The sequence below is a fragment of the Lissotriton vulgaris genome, chromosome 6, assembly GCF_964263255.1.
Source record: "Lissotriton vulgaris chromosome 6, aLisVul1.2, whole genome shotgun sequence".
NCBI lineage: Eukaryota > Metazoa > Chordata > Amphibia > Caudata > Salamandridae > Lissotriton > Lissotriton vulgaris.
This window is the reverse complement of record NC_141694.1, coordinates 1,026,215,544-1,026,230,378: the sequence shown is the minus strand read 5'-3', so window position 1 is coordinate 1,026,230,378 and position 14,835 is coordinate 1,026,215,544. Positions and strand designations below refer to the sequence as shown.

Below are 14,835 nucleotides of genomic sequence, written 5' to 3'. Positions count from 1 at the left end.
GCCACTGGATTCAAGCTAGCCTGGCTGATGAAGGGTGTTACCCAGAAACCGGTCCCAGGATGCTTGTTTCTGGTTCAGGGAAGAACTGGCTTGGCAGTTCAGGCTGGACTGTTCCCATGAGGCACAGGGTCAAGACTGATTTGCATATAGCTGGGTCTGGACTGAGGTGACGAAGTGAGCTAAAGAATGATGATGGATTCAACCCAGATCTGTGACTGGGGGTGAGTGTCTGAAAGGTTTCAGTGCTCCGTCCATCATCTCCTTGTGTTTGCTTTTTACACACTTATTTTTGCATACAATAGACACTATATGACTGCTTTGTGGTCATTCCTGCTGGGTTGGTTACCATGGTTCATGGATGTTGTACAATGTTTCATTAGTCTTTAAAAATAATATAAAGATGCATAACCCAAAAAATAGCATTATCAGCTAGATTTACGACTTTGATTCATGATTTTTGCTTTGTGTGGCAGTCAGCAACTGTTTAGACCATGTCCTCTAATACTATTGTGTCACTCAAACTATTAGCCAATACTCCTCTGTCGTAATTCATTATGCTAAGAATTACCTCTATGCTGCCTCTATTGATTCAGTATTTACCCGATAAGCACTACTCCTCCGCCCCCCACGAAAAAAAACCTGCTCCCCTCACGCAATCTCATTTCAGTAGTTAACATATGCATCAACTTACTTTTTGGCCATTTGCTCTATATTGTACCCTGGGCTGGGATCATTGGAGATCTATGAAAATGAGAATGAAAATAGATGGAATAGACATCATAATTCTACATTAGCAGGTGCAGTAGGTATTTATTTTTAACTAGAGACAATAACATGGTTGCCACTCTAAAGTTACTTGAATGTGGGGGGAAGGGTCGTGGGATAAGTGATATAAAATAGCATAGAAAGCATTTTTATAGGGTACCCTGTATGCTTCATTGGTATGTTTATATGTATAACAGGCTTGTTATAATTACCATGGTAAAATGATTTGCAGGTGTTTATTATTTTCACTACCTAGATATGATAACGAAAATATTACTTACCTGTAAGAATAGTTTTGCAGCCTAGACTCTTCTAGATTCACAAACTGTGCATATTCCGCCATCTAGTGTTTGGAGACGGAAAGTGCTTTTGTATATATATTTTTTTTCTGTTGGGAGGTTGAGAAATATGATCCCCCTCGTGAGGCTACAACCCCCTTTGTGTGTGTGCAAGCTGTCAGATTATTTTTCCTCTTTTTGAGTTGTGGTTATGTGTTTGTTGAATAAGTATAATATTGATTGTTTAAAGAGCTGAGAGTGCAGGGACACTTGTTGACTTGTAAAAGGTGATTTATTAATATACATATCAACACTTTTTCTCTTCTGCTATACTAGTTTATTTTAAAAACGTTGCTGTTTATAGCGGAGTATGAAAAGCATAGTAACTTATGTTATTTTTTTCTTCTTACAATTTTGTTATTTAATTGTGTGTTTATGAGCTATGTCGGTAGCTCAGTGTGCCCTTTTCCAAAAAGCGTCATCAGTTGTTATAATAGGAGACATGCAACAAAGTTGCTACTGTTTAGTTTATATATATACATATATATATATGTAACGGCGGGACTAGTAAAAGGCAGGAGTCGTGTCTTTGTTATGCCAGGATTTATTCTCTCATACAAGGAATCGGTACATGTCTTTCGAACCGCTCCTCTGTGGGGTGATCTGCTCCGTTCTCGCCGGGTTTTCCGGAGCACTCCCTCTTCTCTTCTTCTGACGGGGCTCCTCCTTCTGCTGGGCTCCGGAGGCTCCGTGCTGTCCACCCTCGCCGGCACCGAGAAGGGGAAACAAAAGAGAGGCCTGTATCAGTATGGTTGGAATATCAGACAAATGTGCACAAGGTAGGGACCGTTGGAGGGGGGGGGGGGGGGGGGGGGGGGGGGACCACCCAGTGTTTTACACCAAACGGGAACTTAACCTAAAGATCACAGAGCGGGGAGTGGTGTCAGTGTAGGAAACCCGGGATCTCGCAAGGGAAACAGTCGCTGTCTAATTAATGCGACTCGCTCGCTTTTTAAACCAACCTAAGAAGCGATTACGCACTTCAGTGAGCCGTACCCCTCCTGGTGTACGGCTGGGCGGATCGTGGTGTTGGCCTCCGGGCGTTTCCTGTTCGTCCTCTTCGCTCCCGTCTCGTCCTGTCGACTGCTCTGGGATGTCCGGGATTTCTCCGGCGGTCGGTTGTGCTCCCTGGTCCTGGGTCGAGGGTTCCTCTTCTTCCGCAATGCAGTCTTCACTAATCCACCTGAAGCTGTCGCCGTACTCTCGCCTTCCGATCCTCCACTCGTCCTCGATGTACTCTCGTCCTCCGCTTCTCCACTCGTCCTCGCTGTACTCTCGTCCTCCTCTTCTCCACTCGTCCTCGCTGTACTCTCGTCCTCCTCTTCTCCACTCGTCCTCGCTGCTTCCCGCCACTCCGCCCTGCTCCTCACTGACCGGTCCTCCGGTGAAATAACACACCTGTTGCCTCTCGGAAACACCTTTTATTTTATGTTTCGACTCCACCTCCTCCGCAAGGCCTTTGGTCCAGTTAAAGGGCCCGTCTTCTTCCTCGTCACAACTGTATCTTTCGGATCCGGTCCAACTTGCTGTACAGGCGGCTTGAGTCGAGAAGAGAGGGGGGTCACACATGGTCAGTTCTCACCCTAGCGCGGGGCTCTCACGGGGGTCCCGGTTACTATATATATATATATATATATATATATATATATATATATATATATATATATATATTCAGAATAAGATTCCAGATTCCACAGTTTCTGCCACTGAAAGCATCCAGGCACTCACGAACAGGTTTTGTCAAAAAGCTTATTTATTTAAGCATATTTCATCAACGCGTTTCGGGAGTCACGCTCCCTTGCTCACGATGTTTATGCGTTGGTCAGAGCTTTCCTTTTCACATACATGCAGGGTGATAAAAACAGAAAAGGGACTCATAGGGAAGCACTGTTAGGTAAAACACAGCGGCCATCTTAACACTTTCTGAATACATAGATATCCAAGTGAATACCTTATTGCAGGACCTCTCACAACACAGCATTAATACAGGGATAATTGTAAAAAATGCTCAAAATAGAGGAGATATATACATGTGTGTATCTCTATCTATTAAATGTAACATTTATAATTTTCAAAGTGCAAGTGCATATATCATTCAACATAAGCATGTTGACTCCCTTGTACAAACAAAGAATTCTTAGGTTTGTGCTTATTAGAATAAGGCAAGTGCCTATTTCAATAAAGCATGACCCTTCTTTCAATGTGAGAGATGAATTATTGTCCTAAATTCTATATATTGTCTTATATATATAAATAATGTATGTAATTTTAAAGAAGAGATGTGTAGCTTTTGCTATTTTCTAGCCCTTATAAGTACTTATGTACTATTTTTTTGTAGGCACTATGGTTTGAGTCTCTGTTTATTTATTCATGTACTTTTTTTATTATTAATTTTTACTCCTTCATAGGGAAGGCGGGCGGGTCGTATGTGAATCTAGAAGAGTCTAGGCTGCAAAACAATTATTACAGGCAAGTAATATTTTCGTTTTGCAGCATAGATATCTTCTAGATTCACAAACTGTGCATCAATTGTGTAGTAGTATTTAGTTATTGTGGAGGAGGGAGTAAAGTGTAGTTGATCCTCATAGGATAATAAAAAACATAAATGCTGTGGTACCACTTGTTCTTTTTTTTTTTTAGAATCTGAGTTCTCCTGTTGTGTGTACATAGTATGTATCCATATAGCTCTCCTTTGAGGAAAGTATACATAAATATACTCTTATGTATATTTGCATTTGCGAGTATTTTAAATATTTTAGACATGACCAGGAACAAAACCCTTGGATGTCTATTGAAATAGTTATATTTTATAGGCCCATTCATCTTTGTGTAGGCTAACGCCTGATGTGCGTGTTTTTATTTTGTGTGTGCTATTTTTAATATGGTCTTTACCAACCACTAGCTATACTTTGTATTTTGCCAGAATGTTCTTCTTTTGTTCATGTAATGGGCAGGCTTTAATGCATTGTGTAGATTTAGCTTAAGGGTTTTTTGGGGTGCCTGGATGCTTTATGTGTGTATGTATTCTGTGTTTGCTGCTCGCTTTGGTAGTGACAGAACACTGTATGCGTAGGCTGTTGACCTGTTGAAATTTATTTTTACCCTTCCATTTTTATGGTATTGTAGAACCTGGACATTATCATATGATTACGTGTCCTGTCTATGTCCTTATGAGGCAACTGAGGGGAGAGGAAAGAAGGCCTTAACCTTGGAAGCATCATGCGTTTGTATAGCAAAGCCCTGTTGACTGTGTTTGGGGCACTTTAGTTTGTACCTTTAAACATACCTAAAACCATAATATAAATAATATCTATATACGTATGTAAAGGCATACTTGTGGATGTTTATTTTCCTTTATGAAGAGTACTCCACCCATGTTGTATACCAAAGATGTTGACCTGTACATCAAAGATGTTGACATGTGCGTTTTTGGCCCTTGCTTTAATGAGGGTTACGGCCCTGAATGTGCACTGTGCACAGTGGGCCTTTTGGCTAACTATTTGCGAATGGTCTCACAATTTTTAGTAGGCTAATGCCTGCTGTTAGTGATATTGAGCTCGCTTGTGATAAAGTGCAAGGCAGAGATACATTAACATTTGAGTGTGCTGTGTGCAGACTCTGTGTAGTTTTTGTCATGTAATAAGGGAGCCAGAAAAAACTGCACCTTTGTGAGAGGGGGTCCTCCGGGGGACGACACTGCCTGGGACTACCACAACCAGAATTCTCCGTATGCACAAGACGGAGACAAAACAGATCCCGGCCGGAAAGACGAAAAGACACACCCACCTTTCCTGTTTCTCCGCAGAGGGGTCCGGAGGCAGAAGGAGGAGCTGAACCCGGAAGCATTAGGGATCCACCCGTGAAAGCAGACGCAACCCAGGAAGAGGCGTCTTGGACCAGCAGGAAGGAGGAGCCGAAGACGGAAGAGAAACGACGCGTGGAGCAGGACGACGAGACGGAGTTGAACGCCGGGAGTGAGGACAACGACCCAAGCGGCAAGGAGATGGGGGTGACCGACGAGCCCTGGACAGAGGAGTGGTGGTATCCCCCGGAGGAGGCTGGAGAGCGGGCCGCAACTCCGGAGAGTTGCGGCAGAGCCCATGAGTGATGCCGGTCCTGGGAAAGCGTTGGGAACTGTTGAGGGAGGTGGGTGGAAGAGTGAACTGTTGAGGGAGGTGGGTGGAAGAGTGAACTGTTGAGGGAGGTGGGTGGAAGAGTGAACTGTTGAGGGAGGTGAGTGGAAGAGTGGACTGTTGAGGGAGGCGGTGGAAGAGTGGTCTGGGGTAAAGAAGGGAACACGGGAATTGCTGACTTCAAGTGCTCACGGAATCGCCATTATGAATGAAGTGGAATTTGTAACGCGCAACTATGCCCAATGGGCGTCAAGGCGCCTAACTCAAACAACTAGCTGAGGGCAATCAGATACAGGAGCTTACTGATATGCTTTAATGAAGCACCAGGTTTTCAACGCTTTCCTGAAGAGATCAAGAGAAGGCTGTGATTTGATCTCCAGGGGAAGTGTGTTCCATAACTGGGGTGCCAGAATGGAGAAGGCCTTGCTCCCCCATCTAGCCTTCTTAGCGCGTGGGACTACCAGTTGGTTTAGCTCTAGAGAGCGCAAACATCTGTTCGGGACATACCTAGTGAGCAAGGATCCCAGGGCATCAGCCGGGCCTGCCATCAGGGCACTGTACGTGAGGCAGAGAAGTTTGAACGAAATTCTGGAGGGAATAGGGAGCCAATGGAGATTCTTCCTAGCCAAGGTCGCAGAGGACAGCCAAGGCAGGGCCAAAACAAAGCGCGCCGCCGCATTCTGTACAACCTGCAGGCGCTGCAGAAGGCCCTTGTTGGCCCCGGCATAGAGTGAATTACAATAGTCGAGCCTTGAGCCAACAAGAGCGATCACAACCTGCTTACGTGCCTGTGGGGAAAGATAGTGGACGATTCTTTTCAGAGTCCTGATGACACCCCAGCAGGTGGCCACCGTCCTATTGACCTGAAGTTCCATGGAGAGCCGGGTGTCAAAGATGACGCCTAGGTTCCTAGCAGATTGTGTAGGAGTGGGGCAGATACCTAAAGATGGAGGCCACTGTTAATAGCCGCACCATCACTTCCCTATGCCCAACTAGTTTCCTGAATCTCTTTTCTTTGGCACTGCGTCCTTTATTCTTTTTGCCTTATACTATTCCCCGGTCACAGCCAATCCAATCCTATTTGCACTACCAGGTGTAGGTGACTGGTATAAACAGTTGGCCCAGAAAACTGACAGGCTCAATTTTCTCGCTTCTTGGCGAGCCTCCGGGTGAAACTAGCACCACGGATACAACAACCCCACGTCAACTCAGTCTCCCAACCGAAGAGGGAAGACCAACGCTGGCATCTTCATCCATCCACCATGAAAGCGAGAAGACCCATCCAGAGGAAGAGGCTCCTGACCCTGTAGTTAAACCCAAAACTGTGTCAACTGATAATAAAGAAACCCCTGTTCGACAATATATTCAGCCTCCTCGTCTGTATATCCGCCATGCACTCCCACAACCTTATTTTGTGCTTGTACTGCCTTTATGGATGTTAATAGTTGTTGTAACAGAAACAACCTGTTAGTGGATGTGTTGTCTATGCATTGTTAGGAATACATTGTGATAAGTGGGAGGCCCTATCTGGTGGACCAGATGTGAGGTATGTGTCTTTTCCTTATCCCAGTTAATCTGCTTTGCTATAAAGTATGCATATGCAAGGTTTAAGGTGCTGATTTTTTTTATATTACTGTGTGTAGGTGTTATATGTGGTGGTAGGGTGTTAACCCCCTCCACTGTATTTGGCGAATTTTATGGTCGCGGTCAACCCCAGTTGCCGGCCTTATGAATAGCTTTGAAAGTCGCAGGTAACTCCTCTTGAGGAGTTACCGGCTCCCTCATGGTGTCAAGATCATTCTCTTGTGGTAGGAGATGACTTCCACCTTTTGGGCTCGCCACGCCCATAATGTGTGAGAGTTAGGTGTGTTTGTGGTATGCCCAACCATATCGTGGCAATCAGTCCCCTTAGTAAAGCGGACACGTCATTGTAGCAAACATGATGTTGTGTTGCAGTACATGTTGTGTTGGTGAAAGAAATGCTGTGTAGCGTCTTAAGATATGTACTTGTATTTCGGGGTTTGTAGTCTTGCTGTGTGAGACTTCATTTCCCAATAGAAGTATTCTGTGTGTGTGTAAAATTGTGTATAGTGTTTTAAATGCAGCCCTAGTTGTTGAAGAAATCATGCCTGTTGTAAAACAGGGTTGTGCAGTCCAGTAGTGGTAAATGGTAGAGGGAGTTTGTATGCTTTAATGTCTTGTGTGACTGGGTTTAAAAGGGACCATTTGTGCTCCCTATAGAAACCCCGGTCCTATTTTTAACCCAGGAGCAATGCGGTGTGTGTTACTGGCAAAGGGAGCGCGCACACACACACATACACACACACATTTATATATATATATATATATATATATCCAACACAAAGAGTCGCCTGCTGTGGAAGACACCACTCAAACCGGTAGGTTTTTGCCAACATTTCTTTATTGCAGGTAGCAACACGGGACCAGGAACCAGCTCACTGGATGTTCGAATCCCACCCAACGCGTTTCATGTAAGCACACTTCTTCAGGGGCTTGGGATCAAAAGAAATGCTGATGCACTTTTGGCGGCAACCTAAATGTTCAACTCTCCCCGCCTTGGTGGGCGTGGCCCAGACAACGGCCTGCTGGTAGTTGTGGTGCACGTCGTTATCCTTTAGTGAGCGGCATCACATTGCTTTGAGAAATAAAATTGAAAGTTTTTATCCAAGTGGATTAGTGGCACAGTTCCAAGTTATTCGCGTTGCTAACTTGTCCCCGCAAAAAATGGCACCAGTTTCCATATGCAAATCCGCCGATAGACGAACTCGCTGGGATGCTGGAACAGCATCGGGGAGTCCTCCGCGTCTCAGGCAAAGCCGCTAACATCCAACACAAAGAGTCGCCTGCTGTGGAAGACACCACTCAAACCGGTAGGTTTTTGCCAACATTTCTTTATTGCAGGTAGCAACACAGGACCAGGAACCAGCTCACTGGATGTTCGAATCCCACCCAACGCGTTTCATGTAAGCACACTTCTTCAGGGGCTTGGGATCAAAAGAAATGCTGATGCACTTTTGGCGGCAACCTAAATGTTCAACTCTCCCCGCCTTGGTGGGCGTGGCCAAGACAACGGCCTGCTGGTAGTTGTGGTGCACGTCGTTATCCTTTAGTGAGCGGCATCACATTGCTTTGAGAAATAAAATTGAAAGTTTTTATCCAAGTGGATTAGTGGCACAGTTCCAAGTTGTTCGCGTTGCTAACTTGTCCCCGCAAAAAATGGCACCAGTTTCCATATGCAAATCCGCCGATAGACGAGCTCGCTGGGATGCTGGAACAGCATCGGGGAGTCCTCCGCGGCTCAGGCAAAGCCGCTAACATCCAACACAAAGAGTCGCCTGCTGTGGAAGACACCACTCAAACCGGTAGGTTTTTGCCAACATTTCTTTATTGCAGGTAGCAACACGGGACCAGGAACCAGCTCACTGGATGTTCGAATCCCACCCAACGCGTTTCATGTAAGCACACTTCTTCAGGGGCTTGGGATCAAAAGAAATGCTGATGCACTTTTGGCGGCAACCTAAATGCCGCTCACTAAAGGCCAAGCCCCTGAAGAAGTGTGCTTACATGAAACGCGTTGGGTGGGATTCGAACATCCAGTGAGCTGGTTCCTGGTCCCGTGTTGCTACCTGCAATAAAGAAATGTTGGCAAAAACCTACCGGTTTGAGTGGTGTCTTCCACAGCAGGCGACTCTTTGTGTTGGATGTTAGCGGCTTTGCCTGAGCCGCGGAGGACTCCCCGATGCTGTTCCAGCATCCCAGCGAGTTCGTCTATCGGCGGATTTGCATATGGAAACTGGTGCCATTTTTTGCGGGGACAAGTTAGCAACGCGAACAACTTGGAACTGTGCCACTAATCCACTTGGATAAAAACTTTCAATTTTATTTCTCAAAGCAATGTGATGCCGCTCACTAAAGGATAACGACGTGCACCACAACTACCAGCAGGCCGTTGTCTTGGCCACGCCCACCAAGGCGGGGAGAGTTGAACATTTAGGTTGCCGCCAAAAGTGCATCAGCATTTCTTTTGATCCCAAGCCCCTGAAGAAGTGTGCTTACATGAAACGCGTTGGGTGGGATTCGAACATCCAGTGAGCTGGTTCCTGGTCCCGTGTTGCTACCTGCAATAAAGAAATGTTGGCAAAAACCTACCGGTTTGAGTGGTGTCTTCCACAGCAGGCGACTCTTTGTGTTGGATATATATATATATATATATATATATATATATGCAATACAACTTTCTCCCTCCACGAAGAAAATACGCAGGCTGCTTCTGGATGCTTAAGTGTTCTTTATTTAAGGCACAAAATCTGGTAGCTGCCTACCGACGCGTTTCGCCACTAAGACTTGGTCACGGTAAAATTCATTTGTGCTGGGTGCTATTTACATACCAGTTAGTTTGCACAGAAAGAGGACTAGTACTGGTCACTCTACTTAGAATTGTGTCAGCCATCTTGGAGTGGTAAACATTCATAATTTACAAACATTGCCACGAAGTGCAGTCAAATTGTGTATTATTTACAAAAGTTCTTATCTCGCCCCAGTGGGCTGGTTCATAATTGTTATCATACATTTTATATTTTCGGTGTCTCGCCCAAATTGTCTCGCCCAAGTGGGCATGAGTGAATTAGCACAGAGTCCGCCCTAATTGGGCATCTTTATCGTAGACAACATTCAGTAATTTTATTGTTACTCAATTCCATGGTGTCCCTGGATGTTTCACTCGGTCCTAAATTCCTGTACAAACAAAAGAGAAATCGCAAAAGTGCACATAAAAGATTTAAAATTTTGCAAATTTCATCACTATTTACAAGATAAAAAGTACATGGAGGCAATCAGACGGGGTCTTTTCTACTGTATAACTGATATCATAGATGGACTGCTAGTTCTTCACTACAGTTCATCCCTGTAGGATGTAGTGTTTCGAAATCAATGATGAATTTAGATTCTAAAATTCTCAATTGGTGCAGTCTGTCTCCCCCTCTCACAGTTTGATTAACTGCATCCAACACAACAAACTTCAGTAAATTATCATTTTGATCGTGATATGTCTTAAAGTGACGAGCAACAGGGTATTGTTCATTGTTATTCCTAATTGCTCGTTTGTGCTCTAATATCCTGATCTTTGCCCTGTGCTTGGTACTACCAATATAAAATGTACCACAGGGACAAATTAGACAATAAACACAAAATTCAGTATTGCAATCAAAGGGCTCTTTGATTGTGAACATTCTAGAACTGTTTGGTACATTGATCTTCATACAGTTATTACTGCCTTTGCAGGCTTTGCATTTCATACAACACTCAAAACCTCCTGAACTGGAATTTGTAGGTTTCTTTCTGGATGTCACTGCGTTTTTACTTAAATCATCCTTCAGTGATTTCCCTTTTCTAAAAGTTATCTGCGGGGTTTCTTTCACATGTTTACTCAGAAAAGCATCCGTAGTTAGGATTGGCCAATTTTTGGTTAATATTTGGCGAACCCTATAGGCTTGACCTGAGTAAGTAGTGATGAACCTCACCGCCTCATCTTCCTCCTTCAATGACCTCTGTTTGGGTACTAACAGGTCTGTTCTTGGTACCTTGTTGACTCTTTCAACAGCTTGATTAATTGTTTTATTAGTGTACCCTCTTTCTCTGAATCGATCAATCATCGCTGATTTCTCCATATCAAATTCTGCCATACTGCTGCTGTTTCTTTTAGCTCTTAACAATTCCCCATAAGGGATACTTTGGATAAGACTATAGGGGTGGGCACTGGAAGCAAAAAGGAGACTATTGCCCGCAGTTTCTTTTCTGTGGAGTTTTGTAGCTATTTTGTTGTTCTTTACTTCCACTGATGTATCTAGGAATATTACCTTTTCTTTACTAATGTGAGATGTTAATTTAATGTTCCAGACATTATCGTTGAAGGCTGAGATGTAATTTCTGGCACTGGCTTCGTCTCCTTTCCATATACAAAATATGTGATCTATAAAGTGGGTCCAAAATATGACCCACTCTCCCTGGTCACCTTGGCAGCTGAACACCTGCTCCTCCCACCAGCCCATGAACAAGTTCGCGTAGCTGGGAGCGAAGCAGGTGCCCATTGCCGTCCCTTGTGTCTGTCTATAAAGTTGGTAATTGAAGTAGAAAAAATTGTTGGTGAGACAGTAGTATGTCATATCAACCAACATTTCAATATGCAATAAGGTATTAATTGATCTGGCTCTCAGAAAGAGTCTTATTGCTTGGATTCCTGAATCATGTTTAATGGATGTATATAAACTGGTCACATCCAAGGTGATCAATAGATAATCAGGTTCCCAGGCTAGGTCATTGATCAAATTCAGGAAATGCATGGGGTCCCTCAGATACGCTGGCAAAGATATTACAAACGGTCTCAGAAAAAAATCTATATATTAAGATGTTTTTTCCAATTGTGACCCCATAGAGGACACAATAGGCCTGCCAGGTGGTAATAATGGATTTTTGTGCAGTTTGGGTAAGAGATATAAAATTGGCGTTTTGGGTTGCCTGCATCTAAGTCCCAAATATTCCCCCTTTTCCAATATGCCACTTTCATACCACTGCAAAAGCATCTCATCATACTTCTCGTAGGAGGATGTTAACTCTTCCACAGTTGCCTGTTGATAACATTGTTTATCCTCCAGCTGTCTTAAATCCTCTGATAAGTATTCAGTTTTCTCCCAAACCACAACGTTCCCTCCCTTATCCGACTGGCGGATCACTATGGAGAAGTCGTTATTATAACGACCGCGTTGTGACAACGCATGCCATTACTCCGCAAGTCGTTACAACGACTTGCGGAGGAGGGGGGGGGAGGTGTTGGATTTAAAATCAAACACCTTCCCTAAAGTCTGCACAGACTGGAGTTGGAATAGTAAATTTTACTATTCCAACATCCAATGCCCCCCTTCCGCAAGTCGTAACGACTTGTGGAGTATTGGTATGCATTGTCACAACCCGGTCGCTGTTACAACCGCGTTGTGACAGCATGCTTGATAATGGGATGCAGCGTAAAGAGGCATATTCCTCACTGGAGGTACCTGGTGGGCTAGTTGGCCCCCAGGGAACATCAGGATTGACAAGGAATTAATTCCCCAACTTAAACCAAGCCACAGGGTGTGTTTGCACACATGTGAACTCCCTTCACCACAGTGCAAACACGCCCTGTGGCACGTTTTAAGTTGGGGGATTAACTCCCCTTGAATCCTGAGGGTGCCTGGTGCGCAACTAGCCCACAAGCTACCTCTAGTAAGCGCCACAGAGCTGTGTTGCAGAGAGGTGTAAAAAGGGGCGTGGCCTCAGAACACCACTCTGCAACGCAGTCCCCTGACGCATACTGGAGGTTCCTGGTGAGCTAGTTGGCCCCCAGGGACCAGTATTCAAGGGGAATTCATTCCCCCTCAGCAAACGCGCCAGGGGGCGCGTTTGCAGAGTGCTGCATGAAGGGGGCGTGGCCTCCGGCACAATGCTAGTGTTTTTTTTTGAAGGGGGGCTCTATTTTTTTGCTCTGGGGACCCCATCCTCCAGGGCTTGCCCCCTCATTTTTTTTATTTTATAAAAAAAATGGGGAGGGGGCTGTGTGGCGCCCCTCCTGAGGCTTCTTTTAGCCCCAGGCACACCATCCCCCGGGGCTCTGCCTAGTTTTTAAAAAACATTTCTTGTAGAGGGGGGCCGTGTGGACCCCCTCCAGGGACACTTCTGGCCCTGGGGACCCCATCCCCCGGGGCCTGGCCTCTCATTGGTGAACGTAGTGGGGTCCCCAATCCCCCCACGGTCCCTGCCGGCTCCCCGCGTCCTGCGGGAGCCAGCATTGCTTTTCTACATGGGGAGCAGCTAACATGCTGCTCCCCATGTGGAAAAGCAATAGTCTTTGGTTTTTGGAAGAGAGCAGGTTTCCTGCGCTCTCTTCCAAAAACCAAAGCAGTTTGCTATGGTAGGGCGGGAGCCTCGCGGCTCCCGCCCTAGCATAGCAAATTACAGTGTCCCGGGGGTGGGAACCCCGGGACACTGCAGGAGACGGCCCTGGGGGGTGGCAGTCCACAGGGCCACCACAAGGCTCCAGGAGGGGGGCAGTGCGGCCCCCCTCCAAACATTTAAAACCCACAGGGGGGTGGTGGTCCCCGGGGCTGGGGGTCCATCCCGGACCCCCCAGTTTAAAAAATGTAGTGGCCCGGGAGGTGGCGGTCCCCGGGGCGTGTGGGGGGGCTTGAGCCCCCCCACACAGGTTTAAAAAATGTTTTTTTTAAAAGAAGCCCCGGGTGGTGGCCGTCCCCACGGCTGGGGGGCATTATTATAAAAAAAAAGAAGCCCCGGGGGTGGCGGTCCCCGGGGGTGCGGGTGCGAGCCTCCCTGCATACGTAACTTTAGGCCCCGGGGGGCTGGGGGCCCCTCTGGGCCCCCCATTATAATTAACTACATTGCCCAAAGGATTTGCCCCCCGGGGGCTAATTACAAATAAAGCAGGCTTCGTCCCCCCCCCCCCCCCCCCCCCACGGGATATGCTTATCCTACGCGCATCCCGCGATTATTTAAAAAAAAAAAAAAAAAGATTGTTGGGCCTTGGGGGTCCTTGTGGGACCCCCTGAGCAGGCCTAGGGGGTCAGGGTGTTTCTACCCTGCCCCCCTTGCGTCTTTTGCACACTTGTTTTTCAGTTTTCTTGTGCCTCGGTTCTACCGAGACAAAAGATGGCTGCCAACACTTCCTGGTTTGGAGTGTTGACAGACAGTTGACAGCCAATTAGCATGCAGCTTGTGCTCGTAAGGGTATGCGCATGATCCTCGGAGGACACGCGTACCCTTCTCGGTCCATAGATATATCTATGATTTTACTTTTGATTCTCTCAGGAACTACTGCACGGATTTACACCATTTAACAAAAAGCGTGATCTGTGAACCAATCTCTACATTTTTTGCCAAATTTGGTGCAATTCCGTTCAGCAGTTCGGGCTGTAGCCGCGGCTAAAGGTCCCTCTGGAAAATTGCATGGGGAAAACACATTTTGGGACCCCCCTTTTTTCTCGCCCCCTGCTTGACTAATCACCCCGAAACTTTCAGGATAGGAGCAGAGTGGAGCGCCCCATCTTCTTGGAGAATTTCGCGCAAAGATTGGTCATCCGGCGCCAAAGTTATTCCAATAGAATGTTGCGGATTTCCTATGCCAGTAGGTAATATATATATAAAACAGGTATGAATTACCACAAGAACCAGCATGCATTGGAACAGGAGTCACTATGAATAGGCACATCGGAGGACTTTAAATTGATAGCAAGCGCTGGAAACTGTGGAAACCTGAAAATGGTGTGCATGCAAATTGCCTCTGACGAAGGAGCTTGTAGCTCAGAAACGCGTAAGGCAAGAGGACTTTAAAGATTGGAGCAGGATGCCTGTTTCCTTGAATAAATGGTGTTGTTATACCTACCTACTGTTGGAGTGGCATTCTCAATGCAGGAGCAAAACTTGGAAGAGGTAAAACACGGCACGCTCAGCCGTGGAGGATTGCACCGCCCTGGAGGATTGCACCGCCCTTTAAGAATTACGAGGGATCGACGGATTCAAACTGGATTGTTTCCAAA

The 14,835-nt window shown here is 45.9% G+C and overlaps 1 protein-coding gene across 6 annotated transcripts in view; it reads right to left on the bottom strand.

Annotated features, from left to right (window-relative positions):
• The window catches only part of OSGEP (O-sialoglycoprotein endopeptidase), a 1,118,717-nt gene that overhangs the window by 434,238 nt on the left and 669,644 nt on the right, over positions 1-14,835 (bottom strand). For all 6 annotated transcript variants that reach the window (XM_086927086.1, XM_086927089.1, XM_086927085.1 and 3 more), the window contains one exon: positions 692-741. In XM_086927086.1, coding sequence (XP_086783212.1) covers positions 692-741 — 50 coding nt within the window. The remainder of the gene's footprint in view (positions 1-691; positions 742-14,835) is intronic.